Source organism: Camellia sinensis, chromosome 12 (assembly GCF_055761805.1).
Source record: "Camellia sinensis isolate YWXY chromosome 12, ASM5576180v1, whole genome shotgun sequence".
NCBI lineage: Eukaryota > Viridiplantae > Streptophyta > Magnoliopsida > Ericales > Theaceae > Camellia > Camellia sinensis.
The window spans coordinates 119471508-119487709 of record NC_138972.1 but is presented as its reverse complement, the minus strand read 5'-3'; the positions used below and the strand labels follow the sequence as shown (position 1 = coordinate 119487709).

Here is a 16202-nt window from a genome sequence, read left to right as displayed (position 1 = left end):
CAAAACTTGTTTAAAAAGTTGATGTAAACAAGACTTTATTTTGTCATAATAATTTTTGTAAAAATTATTTATTAATGACTTCATTTTTCCAGTCTTACACTCTCCACCACCACATCACACACACACACCACCACTGCAAGCCCCTACTATCTCCACCCACTTCTTCTGGAAACATAATTTCACTAAATAATTTAGCTTTTTTTTTTTAATTGTTTTAAGAAATGAAAAATAAGACGGTTACTATTTATGAAAATTATAGCATTAAAGAAAAAAAAAAGTGAATGGAGAAAGAAAACCGCCGTTTTTCAGGGTTCACTTCACGCGAGAGGAGACGCAGAGAGAGAGAGAGAGAGACTACGGTCGGAGAGTTGATTTACCCACAAAATTCCCGCCAAACTCCCGCAGTCTGAAACCGTGAATTTCCCGCCATCTCCCTACTATTTTAAAAGCCCCCTCCACTCCACTCATCAAACTCCCTTCACTTTCTCTTTTTCTCACTGTCACTCACTCAGACGATCCTTCAGCTTCTCATCTCTCTCTCTCTCCCATGGCCCCTTTTCGTCGCCCCAGCAATGGCCGATCTCCATTGGTGAATCAACAAAGCCAAATCACCGCTTTCTTCTCCAAATCCGCTTCCTCTCCTTCTCCTTCATCTTCCTCTCTTGTTCCCTCCTCCAAACAAACCCCTAAATCCCAACCTAACCCTAACCCTAACCCTAATCCCAAACCCAAACGGAGTCCCAGCCCTAGCCCCACCACTCCTTCTCCTCTCCAAACCAAGCGCAAGAAACCCCTCCTAGTCATCGGCCCATCTCCCTCCCCTTCCCCTTCCCTTTCCCCTTCCCCTTCCCCTTCTACCCCCGAATTCCCCAATAAATTGTACGGCAAGGAAGTGGTTAACAAGAGGATTAGGGTTTACTGGCCGCTCGATCAATCTTGGTACGACGGTTCTGTTAAATCTTTTGATAAAGTCTCTGGCAAACATTTGATTCAGTATGATGATGCCGAAGAAGAGCTTTTGGATCTTGCTAAGGAAAAAGTCGAGTGGGGCGAGGAACAAGTGCCTAGAAAGTTTCGCCGGTTGCGTCGTGTTTCGGTGATCGAAGATGATGAAGAAGAGGAGGCTGTGGCAAATGCGGAGGAGGTTGAAAACGATGATGATTCTACCGATGAAGATTGGGGTAAGAATGTGGAAACACAAGTAGCTGAGGATGTTTCAGAGGAAGATATGGATATGGAGGACGAGGACGATGATGATGAGGATGCAGTGGCAAGTGGGGAGCGAACGCGTGGCAAGAACTCCGAATCAAGAAAGCGCAAGACGAGTGGAGGGGGGAAATTTGTGGCTGAATCAAAAAAGCGCAAGAGCGCTGGAGATGCCAAGAAGAGCACGGGTAAGGTTACTTTGGACGGCAATGGAGGCAAATTGGTAGTGCCCAAAGATAATGGCAGTAAGTAATGGAGTCTAAGAGACTTCTTTTTATAGTATTCTTTCTTTTTCCTCCTCTTGCTGGACTTAAAATCAGACAAGGCAGGTGCAATGCGAGGAGTTGTAACCATAAGCAATGAGTTCTAGCAAATGTTGGACCTTTTCCCAAATTGTATGCTTGCTCAATTCTCTTGATTTAATGATCAACTACAATATATGTCAGTAACCAGAGTTATGATGTATTATGACTTGATTGCAATACAAATGTAATAGGCAATTTGGAAATCAATTCTTGAATAAGAAGGTTCACAACAATTTTTTAATACTAGATATTGCAGTTTATACTTCATAAGAGCTTGTTACTTTCATTGTTGGTGAGCAGACATTCTACTTATTTTCATGTTTAGTTATTCCTATTGCTATGGGGTCCTTGGCTATTTATCTCAAGAATAGCAGAAACAAATGTTTTAGTCAGATGTTGTTGTCTGTTGAATGTGGACATTCTTTTTGCAGGTGGGAATGCATCTCATGTTGTGGGTGATGCTGCTGAAAGGTTTGGCATGCGTGAAACACAGAAGTTGCGCTTCCTTAGGCAGTATGTTCATATTGCATCTCATTGTTTTTTTCCCCCTCCAATTATGTGTATAACATGACCAATGAGAGATCAAAGGAACTGAGTTTGCTTCTCTATTAATATCAAAGCCATCATTATTTGATCCTTGAGAAGAGGAAATAATCTGCAATTGCTACGCATTGATCCTTACTATTTATTGTTCTTTAGAGTGTTGCACTTTCCTTTTATGTGGATGCACCAATCCTCATTATGCTGATTTACTCTGGCGTTGCAACAGAGATCGTAGGGATGCTAATAGGAGACGCCCTGGAGATGTAAATTATGATCCAACAACTCTCTACTTACCTTCTGATTTTGTTAAGAGCTTATCTGGTGGCCAGGTAATAATATTATGTGGTTACTTGTTCAAAGGTTCTGTTGTTTATCTTGCAGTACAATTCCTTAATATGGGTCCATTTGTTATTGTGTAGAGACAATGGTGGGAGTTTAAGTCAAAGCATATGGACAAGGTTCTATTTTTCAAGGTAAATGGTTATTGTTCACATGGGATAAATCAAGCTCAATTATGTCACTGCAACTAGTTATTATCATTCAGTTCAATCACATGATAACTATTTTATCATTGTTGGGGCAGATGGGCAAGTTTTATGAGCTTTTTGAAATGGATGCACATGTAGGAGCAAAAGAACTTGATTTGCAATATATGAAGGTATCAGTTGGTTCAAGTGCATTCAGAGTACACTGCTTCAGTTTTTATATTATTCTTACAATCTGTCCCTGCTTTTTATTTTTTATTTTTTAATCTTTTGTCTTGGCATTGTTTTTTACTGTTTATTTCCTTGGACAAGACAGTTAAATTATTAAACGGGGATGATTACCTCAAAGCATTTTCATATTAAATTCTCATCATAATTTGTCTACTTATTTGGAGAATGGTTTTGTATCACTTGATTTTGTTCCACAAGTTTATGTTTGCATCCATTCGTATTTTAGGGAGATCAACCTCATTGTGGATTTCCAGAAAAGAATTTCTCAATAAATGTGGAGAAGTTGGCACGGAAGGTTTGCCCTCCCCAAATGCTTTTCAGTTTCAAGTTCTGTTTTTATTTTTATTTTTTATTATTATTATAATTATTTTATATAGGGCTTATTTAATTTTTTGATCAGCCCATCCTACTTCTGTGATTATAGTATTTACTGAGCTTCCTTGATGGGGCAGGGTTATCGGGTACTTGTTGTGGAGCAGACAGAGACACCTGAACAGCTTGAGCTTCGTCGCAAGGAGAAGGGTTCTAAAGACAAGGTCATATTTCATTAATAGGATCCCAATAGATTTAACCCCAAAAAAAGTTCATTTTCTGAAATTCTTAGTTGTATTAAAGGTTTACAGTCTACCTCTGGTATATAGGTTGTCAAACGGGAAATATGTGCTGTGGTCACAAAAGGGACATTAACTGAGGGAGAGATGATGTCGACGAACCCTGAGGCCTCTTACTTGATGGCAGTGACTGAGAGCTGTCAAATTTTAGCAAACCACCAGGAGCGTATCTTTGGTATTTGTGTGGTTGATGTTGCTACAAGCAAGGTTATTCTTGGTCAGGTGAGTTTAGAATCTGAAAGTAGTGCACTGATGCTTTTTTTTTTTTGATTCAAAAGAAATAGAACAAAGCAGGAAAGAAACAACAAAAACAAAAAAACAAGGGACATTAAGTCCTTACACATGATGCCCCCACCATGTCTGGTGCACTGATGCTTTTTAGTTACATAATTTGGGTGGAATTTACCAGTCAATGGATCAACACTGAACTATTCACTTATAAACATCTGATCCGAGGATGTGGATATAATTGAACATATGTGTCAAAATTTTAATATGAACCATTTGCTGTCATCTGAGTGGATCACCACTGTCTTGCACCCAAGGGCCAAGATAAAGCACATTCCTATTAAATGGCGGGGGGTTTGCTCAGTGTAATAATTTAAAAAATGAGTGCACGTGTTCCGTGTGGACATGTGTTACCATCTTTACTTGAGTGTGCATTAGAGAAGGTTGCTGTGTGTGTGGCAAAATTGATTTCAGCACTTAGTTATTTTGCTTGTTGTGGAAGTTTATTGAGTTTGTGATGAGCCAAGTCTATCATCTTGATTCTTTTGATTTGACTAAGTATGCATCTATTTTACCAGTTTCAGGATGATCCAGAGTGCAGTGCCCTGTGTTGTCTATTATCTGAACTAAGGCCGGTGGAAATTATAAAACCTGCTAAACTACTTAGTTCTGAAACTGAGAGAGTGCTGCTGAGGCATACAAGAAGTCCTTTGGTTAATGAGTTGGTTCCACTTTCGGAATTCTGGGATGCTGAGAAAACTGTTTGTGAAGTCAAGGCCATCTACAGTTGTATTAATAAGCAATCAGTATCTTCATCTACGAATGATGCAAATCTGCATGCTACTGAGTCCTCTTTAGAAGATGGCTTCAGCTCCCTACCAGATGTCTTGTCGGAGCTTGTGAATGCAGGCGATGATGGTAGCTATGCACTTTCAGCTCTTGGAGGCTCTCTTTTCTACTTGAAGCAAGCTTTTATGGATGAAACTTTGCTTAGATTTGCAAAGTTTGAATTGCTTCCGTGCTCCGGTTTCAGTGACATTGGTCAAAGGCCGTACATGATGCTTGATGCAGCTGCACTGGAGAACCTAGAGATATTTGAGAATAGTAGAAATGGAGACTCTTCAGGGTAACTTTGCCATGTTCTTATATACTATTCAATGTCAACGTCTTTAACCAAATTCTGAGGTGATTTATTTGTCTTTGTAGAACACTATATGCACAACTGAACCATTGCGTGACAGCATTTGGAAAGAGGTTACTCAAAACATGGCTTGCAAGACCTTTATATCATCTGGATTCAATTAGAGAACGGCAGGATGCTGTAGCAGGCCTCAAGGTAAACTTTATGCATTGATAGCTGTTTCCTGTCACATTCAAGTGTACCAAGAATACACAATTTAGAGGGGGCGGGGGCACAACACTAATGCAAAGGATAGAAGGGGGGATGTCAAGAAAACACACAATAGTGATGCATTTCAGAACTGACATAGAGGGAGGGAAAATAGGAATTAGTCATGTTTGGGAAACATTCTCCAAATTTGCAGTTGGATTTGGTGCTTGGCATGAGGGTATATTAGATAGATGAAAAGTGGAAACGTATATAAATGTTTGTGGATTTGGGAACTCATAATTCATTAGATACTTTTTATGATGTCAACTTAGTATCGTAAGTTAATTGCTCCCAGTTCCTGGAATAGACACGCATAGATCCATGGATCCATACATAATGATCACACGAAATTTTCCAGATTTGCCTATGGTCTCGATGAAGTTTCTTAGGTGAGCATATGCATAGAAAAAAGCTATTTATTCAGTATTTTTGGGTAAAAGACCAAGCCTTAGTTTTGCTGTCAACTGACATTTTTTTGATTGTCTGTACACTCGACAAAACCATGATGAAGAGAAGATAATTACTTATTTTTTTCAGGTTACACTTCCAGTTAGACTAAGTAAATAATCCTCTATTGTCTCCTTAAAAGATGGTTGAAATGACAAGTTTTATAGAATTCCATAGAAGCTGATGCAAAATTGTATGATATGAACTTTCTTATTATTTTGATAGGCATACATTGTGAAATGATTGAATGTCACATCAGAAGCATATGCTTTCACGTTGTTTCATTTGGCAGTTTCTGTTTGATCATCTATCAGTGTTTAGTTGTTATCACTGAAAAGCATTTGTCCTGTTTAAGTTCATAGGGTTATTAAAAGACTAGAGAAAAGTAGATGGACTGCTCGTATCTATCCCAAAACTAAATAAATAAAATAAAGAAGAAGAAGAAGAAGAAGAAGAAGAAGAAGAAGAAGAAAAGGAAACAACAGCTGTTGTTTACTATTATTAACTAACTCTTTTAGCATGGGTGGTATTACCTTATGCCACCCTCAAAGAGATAAAGGGTTCGAGGGATTGGATTTAAATTAGCGATGTCACACATGATGACTGGGCCTTGCAGCTTCACTTAAATTTTCTTTTCCTTTTTGGAAATCTCAACTTATCGTTATATAGTTTTTTGAGGAATTTGATAATTAATTTGTTTTTCCTTGAATCTTTGAAAGATTTCAGGTCCAAATTCTGTGTAAACCTTTTGAAAATGATTGCACACTGAATCTTTTGTTTTTATTTTTTCCACTTAGGTGTTTACTTGTTTGCTTATGGACACCTGGTCTCTATATCTCCTGATAGTAGTTTGTATTTTAGGGGGTTAATCTACCTTATGCACTTGAATTTCGGAAAGATTTGACCAGGCTTCCAGATATGGAGCGGTTGCTGGCTCGCATCTTTGCTAGCAGGTAAAGATAGGCAGTGTCTTGTAATTGTTTGCTTATAAAAGGAATCCTTCTGATTGTTTCCTAAGATGGTGTATGTCATGGATTTACATGTGATGCAGCGAAGCTAATGGAAGGAATGCAAATAAAGTAGTTCTATATGAGGATGCGTCAAAGAAACAGCTTCAAGAGTACATATCAGCTTTACGTGGTTGTGAATTAATGACCAAAGCATGCTCTTCATTTGGTGTCATTTTGGAAAATGTTGGATCTAGGCTCTTACATCATTTGTTAACTCCAGGTATAATTGGCATTTATGTCTTTAATATTATGATCCAAAACTTACTCTGCGTGCATCTTATACATATCAATTGTGTGCAGGTAAAGGTTTTCCTGATATTCATTCAGTTCTAAAACATTTCAAGGATTCGTTCGATTGGGTGGAAGCAAATAATTCAGGCCGTATAATACCTCGTGATGGGGTTGATATGGAGTATGATTCTGCATGTAGAACAGTTAAGGAGGTGGAGTCTAGTTTGAACATACACGCAAAAGAACAGCGAAAATTACTTGGAGATTTATCAGTAAGAACTTGCCTGAAAGTGACTCCATAGTTAATCTCATTGGTGACTTCTTCCACATTCATTTATTTTAATAACCAACTTTGTACTCTGATGATGTGGTACAGATAAATTATGTAACTATCGGAAAGGATGCATACCTTTTGGAAGTACCTGAAAGTTTGAGTGGGAGCGTTCCTCGGAATTATGAGTTACGATCATCCAAAAAGGTTAGTTTAATTATTTCTGCATACCACATCTATTTGTGGAATCTGAATACTACTGGATAATTTAGAGATGCTTATTATGTGAATATTTTCTTTCTTTCTCTTTTTTTTTTTAATTTTATTTTTGGTAATTAGGGTACATAATTCTTTCTTCACTGACTCTGCAACTTGGAGCATTCAATACCAGTATCATGTGGTACTGTAGTTAAGTTCATCACTGTAAGCCATGCAATGAAAATTGTAGCTCTTTATAAGCTCGTTGTCTCGTGTATCTGCATTTGGTTGATCTGAGGTAGTTGGGATACCATATTCACTATTCTGAAATACTTTGAGAAGCAATCTGGAGGAGATAAGTTATGCAATAATTGGGGAAATAACATAAAAATTTGGTTCTCTATTTTCTTCAATTTCATAGCATGATGAAAATCTTGTTGCCGAGTCATAGAAGTACTTAGGTCAGGGTCTTATATCTGGCATAGGCACATGACCACTTACTCGATATTCAATTTTACAAAATGGTGTTTTAAAAAATTTCATCTAAGATTTTGAAACCACACTGACCCACTAAATGATATGCAGGGCTTCTTTCGGTACTGGAATCCAACTGTTAAGAAGTTGATAGGGGAGCTCTCACATGCTGAGGCTGAAAAGGAATCTAAGTTGAAAAGCATTCTACACAGGTTGGTTGGACGCTTCTGTGAGCATCACAATAAGTGGAGACAGTTGGTTTCTACAATTGCAGGTACATATTCTTTTTATTCTGAATATGGATTGGGACCTGTTTAGGGTCATCCTTAGATCACAACCTACTAACTTTTTGTCAATATTGATGCCTCAGCAATAAATTGTTAGGTTTATTGTGCACTGCTTTGTGCTTCGTTTTGTTTTCTCTCCCTTCCTGGACCATGCTTTTAACTGTTTCTGGAATTCTCCTGACTTGCTACATGAATTATTTGGGGAAAAAACCATCATTCTGAATTCAAGTTTGTATCCAAGTGCTTGAAAAGAAATTAAAAACAACAGAGCAAAGACATAATTCTCATTCATCTTACATGGTGGAAGTGGCTTGTGTATTGCAGAACTGGATGTTTTGATTAGCTTAGCAATTGCGAGTGACTATTATGAAGGTCCCACGTGCCGGCCCATTATCTCAGGGTTATCATGTCCAGACGAAGTGCCAAGCCTCTGTGCTAATAATTTAGGCCATCCTGTTCTTAGGAGTGATTCTCTTGGCAAGAGCACATTTGTCCCTAATAATGTTATAATTGGTGGTTCGGGTAATGCAAGCTTCATCCTGCTCACTGGTCCTAATATGGGTGGGAAGTCCACTCTTCTGCGCCAAGTTTGCCTTGCTGTGATTTTGGCCCAGGTAAAGTTCTTGTTCATGTGACTTGTGTGATTTTGCTTACTCTCTTCTGTTTATTTGCCTTCACTTCTAGTTCTTTTCCAGGTCGGAGCAGATGTCCCCGCAGAAAGTTTTGAAATATCACCTGTTGACCGAATCTTCGTTAGGATGGGAGCAAAAGATCATATTATGGCTGGCCAAAGCACATTTCTGACAGAGCTTTTAGAGACTGCATCTATGCTGGTTAGTTTCCTTGTAATAATTAAGCTAGTAAACACTTTTGACAAAATATTGGATTATGCACTTCTAGTCCTGACCTGATAGATTGATGAATAAATAATATCTAGACATGCTCTCAGATTGAGATACCAATATTGATACATCAAATTAAATGAAACTTCTAATGGATTCTTTTTGTTTGCAAGGGACATTTTTTTTTCCCTTGTTAGCATTTGTGTTGACTCATGCTAAACACATTCAGAATTAAGTTCTGAAATTCATATTGTTAACAAAAATAGACCTTCCAATGAAAATTAATGATTTTTTCATCTTATAAACTTTTGTTATCAGGTCTGAAAACATTTGCTTGCTCAGCACATAGATTTTACACAAAAAAATTCCCTTGAAAGTGTTGCTACATGCCATAAGGATGTGAAGTTGTTTAACTATATTTGTGTTATGGACATAATTTATGGTTAATGCAGTCATTGGCAACCCGGAATTCACTTGTGGCATTGGATGAACTTGGACGGGGGACATCAACTTCAGATGGGCAAGCCATTGCGTAGGTGCCACTGAACAAATTATTGAAAAATGTTACTACCTTCAAATCAATACAGATTTTTGTAATTGGTTCTTACTCACTGCCATGTTCTCAAAAGTTCATCGAGGAAAAGTCTAGTTGATCTCAGTCTGTTTTATGAATTTGGCAGGGAATCAGTTCTCGAACATTTTGTCCACAAGGTGCAGTGTCGAGGAATGTTTTCTACCCACTATCATCGATTAGCTCTAGACTATCAAGAGGACCCCAAAGTATAGCTTCTCTTCTCTTTTGATATTACTTCCCCTGACTGAGATTCAATTCACATTTAATAAAATGAATATTTTATTGACAAGCAAATGCCAACATGAGATTTGACCCATTAAAAGACTGATGAATGGGATTAAGTCTTTACAGACTAATTGGCAGCCTGTATGCTCATCAGATATTTTCATATTGGAAAATTTCAGTTTATAACCATCGCAGTATATATTTTTCCATCTCTAGTCAAGTGGTTGAATTAATGGCTCAAAGCTTTCATGCATGTTTTGTCTGAGCGATTATCTTTCTGTGTCTTGTGCCTAGGTCTCCCTGTGCCATATGGCATGCCAAGTTGGAGAAGGAGTTGGAGGTTTGGAGGAAGTTACCTTTCTTTACAGGTTGACACCTGGTGCGTGCCCTAAAAGCTATGGCGTCAATGTTGCACGCATTGCTGGTAAGATCTTTTTGAATTTTCCTTCTCATCATGTATATTGTGTGTGGTAGTACATGGCGAGGGTTTAGTTTTCAATCCCCGTTGACTGTTTCCTTGATCCTCCGACCGTGTGTTTTAGGCTGGATTGGAAACACCAATTATCAAAGTTAATACGCAGTACCTTTGATATTAACTGTATTTGTGAGTACTGAATGAATATTTTTCAATATAAGAAGCTAATAACATAAACATTAGAGAGGAAAACAGAAAAAAAAAAGAGAACAGAAAAGCCTTGGAAAATTTCGGGGTGATTTCAAATATTTAGTAAAGTTTGCGATGAATCATGATTATGGCAGGAGCAATGTTGTCTAAATATTTTTTTATCAGCAGGGCATCCTGCTAATTATAAATGGTTGCCTGCTATATAAGCTTCAGCAACTTCTCTCCTTTGAAACGAAATTCCAGTTCTTACTAGCACATATTATTTCAGGACTTCCCGATTCAATACTTCACAAAGCTGCTGCCAAATCTCAAGAGTTTGAAGGAATGTATGGTAAACACAGGAAGGGATCTAAAGACAAGTTGCCCATTCAGAGCTGGGACGACAAAGTAACAGGTCTTATCCAACATTTAGTTAAAGTTGCGGCAAATTTGAATTGCCACGGGGATGCTGAGAGCATAGGTGTCGACTCACTGAATGAAATGCAGCATAGAGCAAGGATGCTTTTGAAGCAAAACTAGAACAGTAGTTTTTATGTATGCTTTGCATTGCTGCTTTTCAACAGTCGGGTCTGGTTTCTAGAGAATATCTCTTGTAGCTATGATTCTACGAGCTTTAACGGGCGCCCTCAGTGTGAGCTATCAGAAGTACACCTAAAGCTAATGAGCCATCAGTCGATTTAAAAAGGAGGGGAAAAAAAAGATCGCTGTGTGTTGGTTTGCCAACTTCGGTGCACATATCATATTTTTGTAACGTGTCTTGAGAGGCTTATTGCCAAATGTTGTGGTTTTTAGGAGGCTTTCGTTTGTCCGTCACCATTGGACATATTGTAACTACTGATAGTGAAATTCCAAGTTACCGACCAACAAAAGATTTTGAGTAAATTATACTGACTGTTCTTGAAATGGCAAATTGATAAAGAGTGGAAATGATATAGTTAAAAACTCTTAAAATTTACACACCATAACTCTGGCAAAATTTTATGAAATAGATATTAAGATTATATTTGAATCATAGATTTGATTAAGAATTTGAGAAGAAAAAGGAAAGGAAAAATGAAATTTAATTTTTTTTTCCTTTTTAAATTTCTATTCAAATTAATAATCTAGTAAAACGCAAATTTTCATTTGAAGGACAGAAACCATTCATTGTGGATTGGGTTTAAGAGATGAGGGGTGTACTTTCTTCGAGGCTAAGATGAACATGAAAGTGGCTATGCCCTCCCAATCAACTTGGGCACAAAAGAGCAACTCATTTGGATTTTAAGTAGACTAGTTTTGGCTCATATATTCTCCCTTCTTTTCTTTTCTTCTATATATTTCTTTATTTATTTTATCTATATGATAATCATGAAGGTTCTTTCACTGTGGAAATTGTGGGGTTCCTGGAAGATATTTTGCTTTCGTAGATATTAATAATACCTTTTTCGGTGGGTCCAAAACATTCATGGATCTTATACGAAATTATTAGAAGGAATCTTTTAAAAAAATAAAAAATAAAAAATAAAAATTTAACTGAAGGATGGTGCAACTTTTGTCATTGTTTTACACTACGAGACTTGAGATTTGAAACTATGTTAACTAAAATGAAATTATAAGTAGTATTGATTATGTGACAAGACTATTAGCATGATAATATAAAATTTAAAATATCAAAAAAATTATATTTATTTGTTATGTGAGGTTCGATTATCAATCTTATCTCATGGGAATGTTAATCTCATCTTGAGGGATTCATTGTCTCATTGAACTTGTAATCTTGTACCACTTTTATTAATCAAACATGATTTATACAAAGTCAACTAAAATGCTAATTTAATCCCATCACCCACGTGGTACTAAACAAAGATGGTTGATGGCAAGGGTTGTCATCGGCTTGGTCCGACTTGCTAATCAAAACATTAAGCCCAAACTTTGTTCAAAGGACTTGGCTTAGTGTCACGGGTTGCCTTGCAAGGTCAACTCTGTGATGTTTTGCTCGTGGTAATGTGACCATTTGAGTGCTCAAGAATGGCTCTTGGAAGTGCCTAGGTGATGGGCATCGAGATTTTAAGTCATTAGTTCGGTGTGTCAACGTGGCCCTAAAGTTGGCCCTAAGCAGCCTATGGCATACAAACCAAGGTTGCAGCACATGCAACAACCCACACCTGCAAAGCTGCAGCCCAGGCCACGTGCCAACCTTGTCGGCCACAAGCTGCGGCCCAACAACAGCAGCCAACAAAGTAGATTTTCGATGCGTTGTTTGAAGGTCCAAATGAAGGAGTTTTGGGTTGAAATTTTTACTAGACTTAGGTCTTGGGATGAGTGTTTTTTGGGAACAAATTTGGTGATTTTTCTCAATTTGTGAAATTTATAAAAAATCATTATGACTCCTCAAGTATATGTCATGTTTCCTTTTACTAGTTTGTCAAAGGCTTTAAAAGCATATATAAGGGGGGTATGCTATGCTTCCTACTTGCCTCCTTGCCTAAACTGAGCTTGAAGTGAGCAACTTTGGGTTAACTCAAGGGCAAGCTTTAAGCATCCAAAGGGGTGTCTAGAGTCTTCACGCGGATTTGAGAGCCTCGTGGACGATGCAAAAATGTAAGCACTGTGCGTCTCTTTCAGGCGCAAGGTTTGGGATGTGCTTTCCATTATGCCATGCGTTATAGCATCTTCGGACTGGTTTTAGATTGAATAGGCTATCAAGGCACTACCAAAGGCCTCGTATGCCAACTCAAGTGCTTGGTTTGGTTCAACCTTATACGTGGGGATCACGTGGCTTAAGTTAAGTGGTTGGAATGCAACATCGCATATATGGGCTATCGAATGAAAGTATCAAGCTATGCATTGACTAAATCCATTAAGGGATGGCATTATGCGATAAGTGAGCTACAGATTGAGACGTTATGTTACTCGGGCGACATTTTAGTGCAACACTAAGGTGCGCAATGGCCTTAGGCACAATCTAACACGTGTTGGCACGAGGACTATGCCATGGGCAAGTTATTGGCCATCAATGTCTTGTAGGTTGTGCATGACCATGTGATTATCCGATATGCATCGATTGAGGCATGCTTGACCTTGTGACACTTCGAGATGCTGTCGAAGACCCAACATGCTATGTTGGCTTGTTAGCTAAGTCGAGGGCCTTCGCTAGCACATTGTTGTGTGGCTAGGCACCTTGATGACATGAACCTAAGTTGGACGAGCATCTTGCTTGAAATAAGCTTGGCGCTATGAAGAAACTTATGTCTTGCTTGGTGCACTTGAGGCATCAAGTCTACTTGTGGCATCCGGGTGAAGACAGAGCTTCGTTGTGGAGTTTTTATGCTTGACAAAGCATTAGGCCCTAATGCTCAAACAAGTGAGATCATTAACACTTGAGTTGTCAATGAGCTATGGCGAGCTTAAACTTGGTGGAGCTTGAGTGCCACACCGGTGAAAAATTGTTCCATTGCGCCTCTAAAGGAGTTAGCCCTTAACACCCAGACAAGCACTTGGATAAGCTAACGAGTGGATTGGCAGGCCGTCTTTTTTGTGGGCTTAGCCCAATAAATTGGGATTAAGTCTTATATTTTTTAATTTTTTGGCTATGGCATTTTCATGGGCCATATCTGTATAGTTGAATCTAGGGTTTTTTACCAGCCAATCCCAATAATTGAATCTATTACCCATTAAGTCCTAAGTGTCTATCTCATGCACTAGGAAGTTCTGTTGTATTTTTTTATCCCAATTTTACCCCTGACGTTATGCTTTGCGCGTTTGGTTTGAATTATGTGGTTTTATTTAATTTTTTTTCCTCTCTCTCTTTCTCTCAAAGGATCTGGGTTTTGAAAAGGGAGGTAACGAAAGATTTGGGTATAGAGATCATAATCGGTGTGAGAAGGTATTTCATGCACTGTTGTGTTACAAGAGCCATTGATTGCACCACTATAATGTTGGGCGGAGATGAAGGGGTCACGACGTTGGCGGCGGTAAGGAAGTTTGTGTCGAAGACTTGGTAATTGAATGGTTGTTTGTTGGTGTTAGTGAACATGAGATCTGCCTTTGTGGCCCTTAGATTTGAGAGAGATGGTGTTAGATCTAAGAGAGATCAAGAAAATCGACATGAACGAAGATGAGTGTGTCAACATTGATGAGTTTGGAGCTCTGTACCAATTAATAATGAACGAGCGAGACGAAAAAGAAGACATGAGAAAGGCATTCAGGGTGTTAGATCAGAACGGTGATGGGTTCATCTAGGTATTTTTAATGCCAATTGGAGCTAGTATCTTGTTTAAACCAGTGATAAATTTATTAGTAAATTTGTTGTATATGTTTGTTTTTGTATAAAACTTGATAAACTAAACAGTGATAAATTTATCATTTGTAATGGTAATTTTCCTTTTGTAATTTTTTTTATACAAACGGTCAGTGATAAATTTATCATTGAATCTGACATAGTCATTGCTACCATCTTCCTCCATAAATTTATCATTTGTAATGGTGATGATTAAATTTTCCTTCTACATTTTTTATTTTTTTTTGCAAACAGTTTGATAAATTTATCATTGAATATATCTCTGATTCTTGTGTTGGTTTGTAATGGTGATTGCTTGATTTTCCGTCTATAATTTTTTTACAAACAAATAGTGATAAATTTATACTGAACCTGATTTTTGATTCTTTGTCTTGATCTGTGAATGTGAAAAATAATGAAAACTATTTTCTGATAATGACTTCTCGCCTCTCTCCTTTATACTCTTCATCATTTTTCTTCTCATTTTCTTTTGTTGCCACTAGATCTGAGGAGGATGTGATGGTAATAGTAGTGATGTACTTCAAATGAAAAATGAATAAAAAAAAAATATTGTTGAAGGATAGTGGCAACAGTGGAGGTTGCCAGACATGATCATCAAAGGTCGCCAAAGGTTATCCCGGCGATTGGAAATGATTGACAATGGCTGGAAGGGGCAATAGTGGATCATGGCAGTGACATGTGCACAAAGTAAAGAAGCCAAATGTATGGATTATCAGGAGTAAAATAGGAGGGCGGACTAAATTATTTTAGAATAGAATCTCTTAGATACCAAGTCTGATTCAAAGGACCGATCCATAACTCTCCTTGAATCTATAATAGGCCAAAGCTGTATGATTGAATCTTGGTAGTTGCTGGCTACAATTTCAATGGGATTGAGACCCCTCTGCCAGATATTTGGGAGGTGTAAAAGAAAAGGCGGTGAATAATCTTTTATTTTATTTTTATAATTATTTGAACTAAGGAAAGTAGATAAACCAAAGAAAACAAAGAATATCTTCTGCATAGTCATCTTCGGTCTATTCCACTTAGTATTTGGTACAATTAATTAGTCTTAGATCATGTTTAAGACATCTTACATACTTAATAATAGAGCATATGTGACCATTTTTAATATTATAAATAAAATCATGTGTCACTAAACGGACACACGGTTTTGTTATAACTCCCAATCCACTTGATAAAATTTATTAATCAAGATATTTTTTTTTTGGGGGATGGGAGGGGGGGAGACAAGACAAGAAAAAACATGTTATAAAAAAAAATTTAAAAAAAAAAACAACTTATCGCACAAGATTTTCATTATTGTGCGATTTAAAAAGAGTTAGATGTATATAATTTTAAGCCTGATCAATTGTTTATGTAAGGGTTTCAATTAGTACAATTTCTCGATTATCCAATATGAGCGAAATGGACTTTATGCTTACTTTTCTAAAAGAATATAATCTGCATTTTTAAGTTTAGAAAATGCCAAATTTGAAACAGGTACTTACACTATGGATTGGGTTGGATTTTTTTATGAAAGCTCAGTATACAGACTAACCCACCACTTGGACAGAACTTGCTTAAAACCATTAAAACCCTTCGATTTTAATTTGATGGATTCAAGATTCCATCAAAAGTATTTACATAAACCAGGGTACTCATTAAATTAATAGGATAGGCTTCCCTCTAATCTACCTCGCTGGATCATGTGGGGCATATTATGAGTTCCATAAATTATTAATAGGTTCTAATAGTTAT

The 16202-nt window shown here is 37.5% G+C and overlaps 1 protein-coding gene across 1 annotated transcript; it reads left to right on the top strand.

Moving 5' to 3' along the window:
• Positions 1–45: 45 nt before the first annotated feature.
• On the top strand, positions 46–11052 carry MSH6 (MUTS homolog 6). Its single transcript, XM_082899707.1, has 21 exons — positions 46–1451; positions 1943–2024; positions 2281–2383; positions 2474–2527; positions 2638–2712; positions 2997–3065; positions 3223–3306; positions 3412–3603; positions 4188–4735; positions 4816–4945; positions 6308–6399; positions 6498–6676; positions 6757–6959; positions 7064–7165; positions 7742–7904; positions 8242–8531; positions 8613–8750; positions 9212–9291; positions 9440–9539; positions 9853–9982; positions 10452–11052. Exons 1-21 carry the CDS (start codon positions 548–550, stop codon positions 10700–10702), a joined length of 3969 nt encoding a protein of 1322 aa, XP_082755833.1. The 5' UTR covers positions 46–547; the 3' UTR covers positions 10703–11052.
• The last annotated feature ends 5150 nt before the right edge of the window (positions 11053–16202 follow it).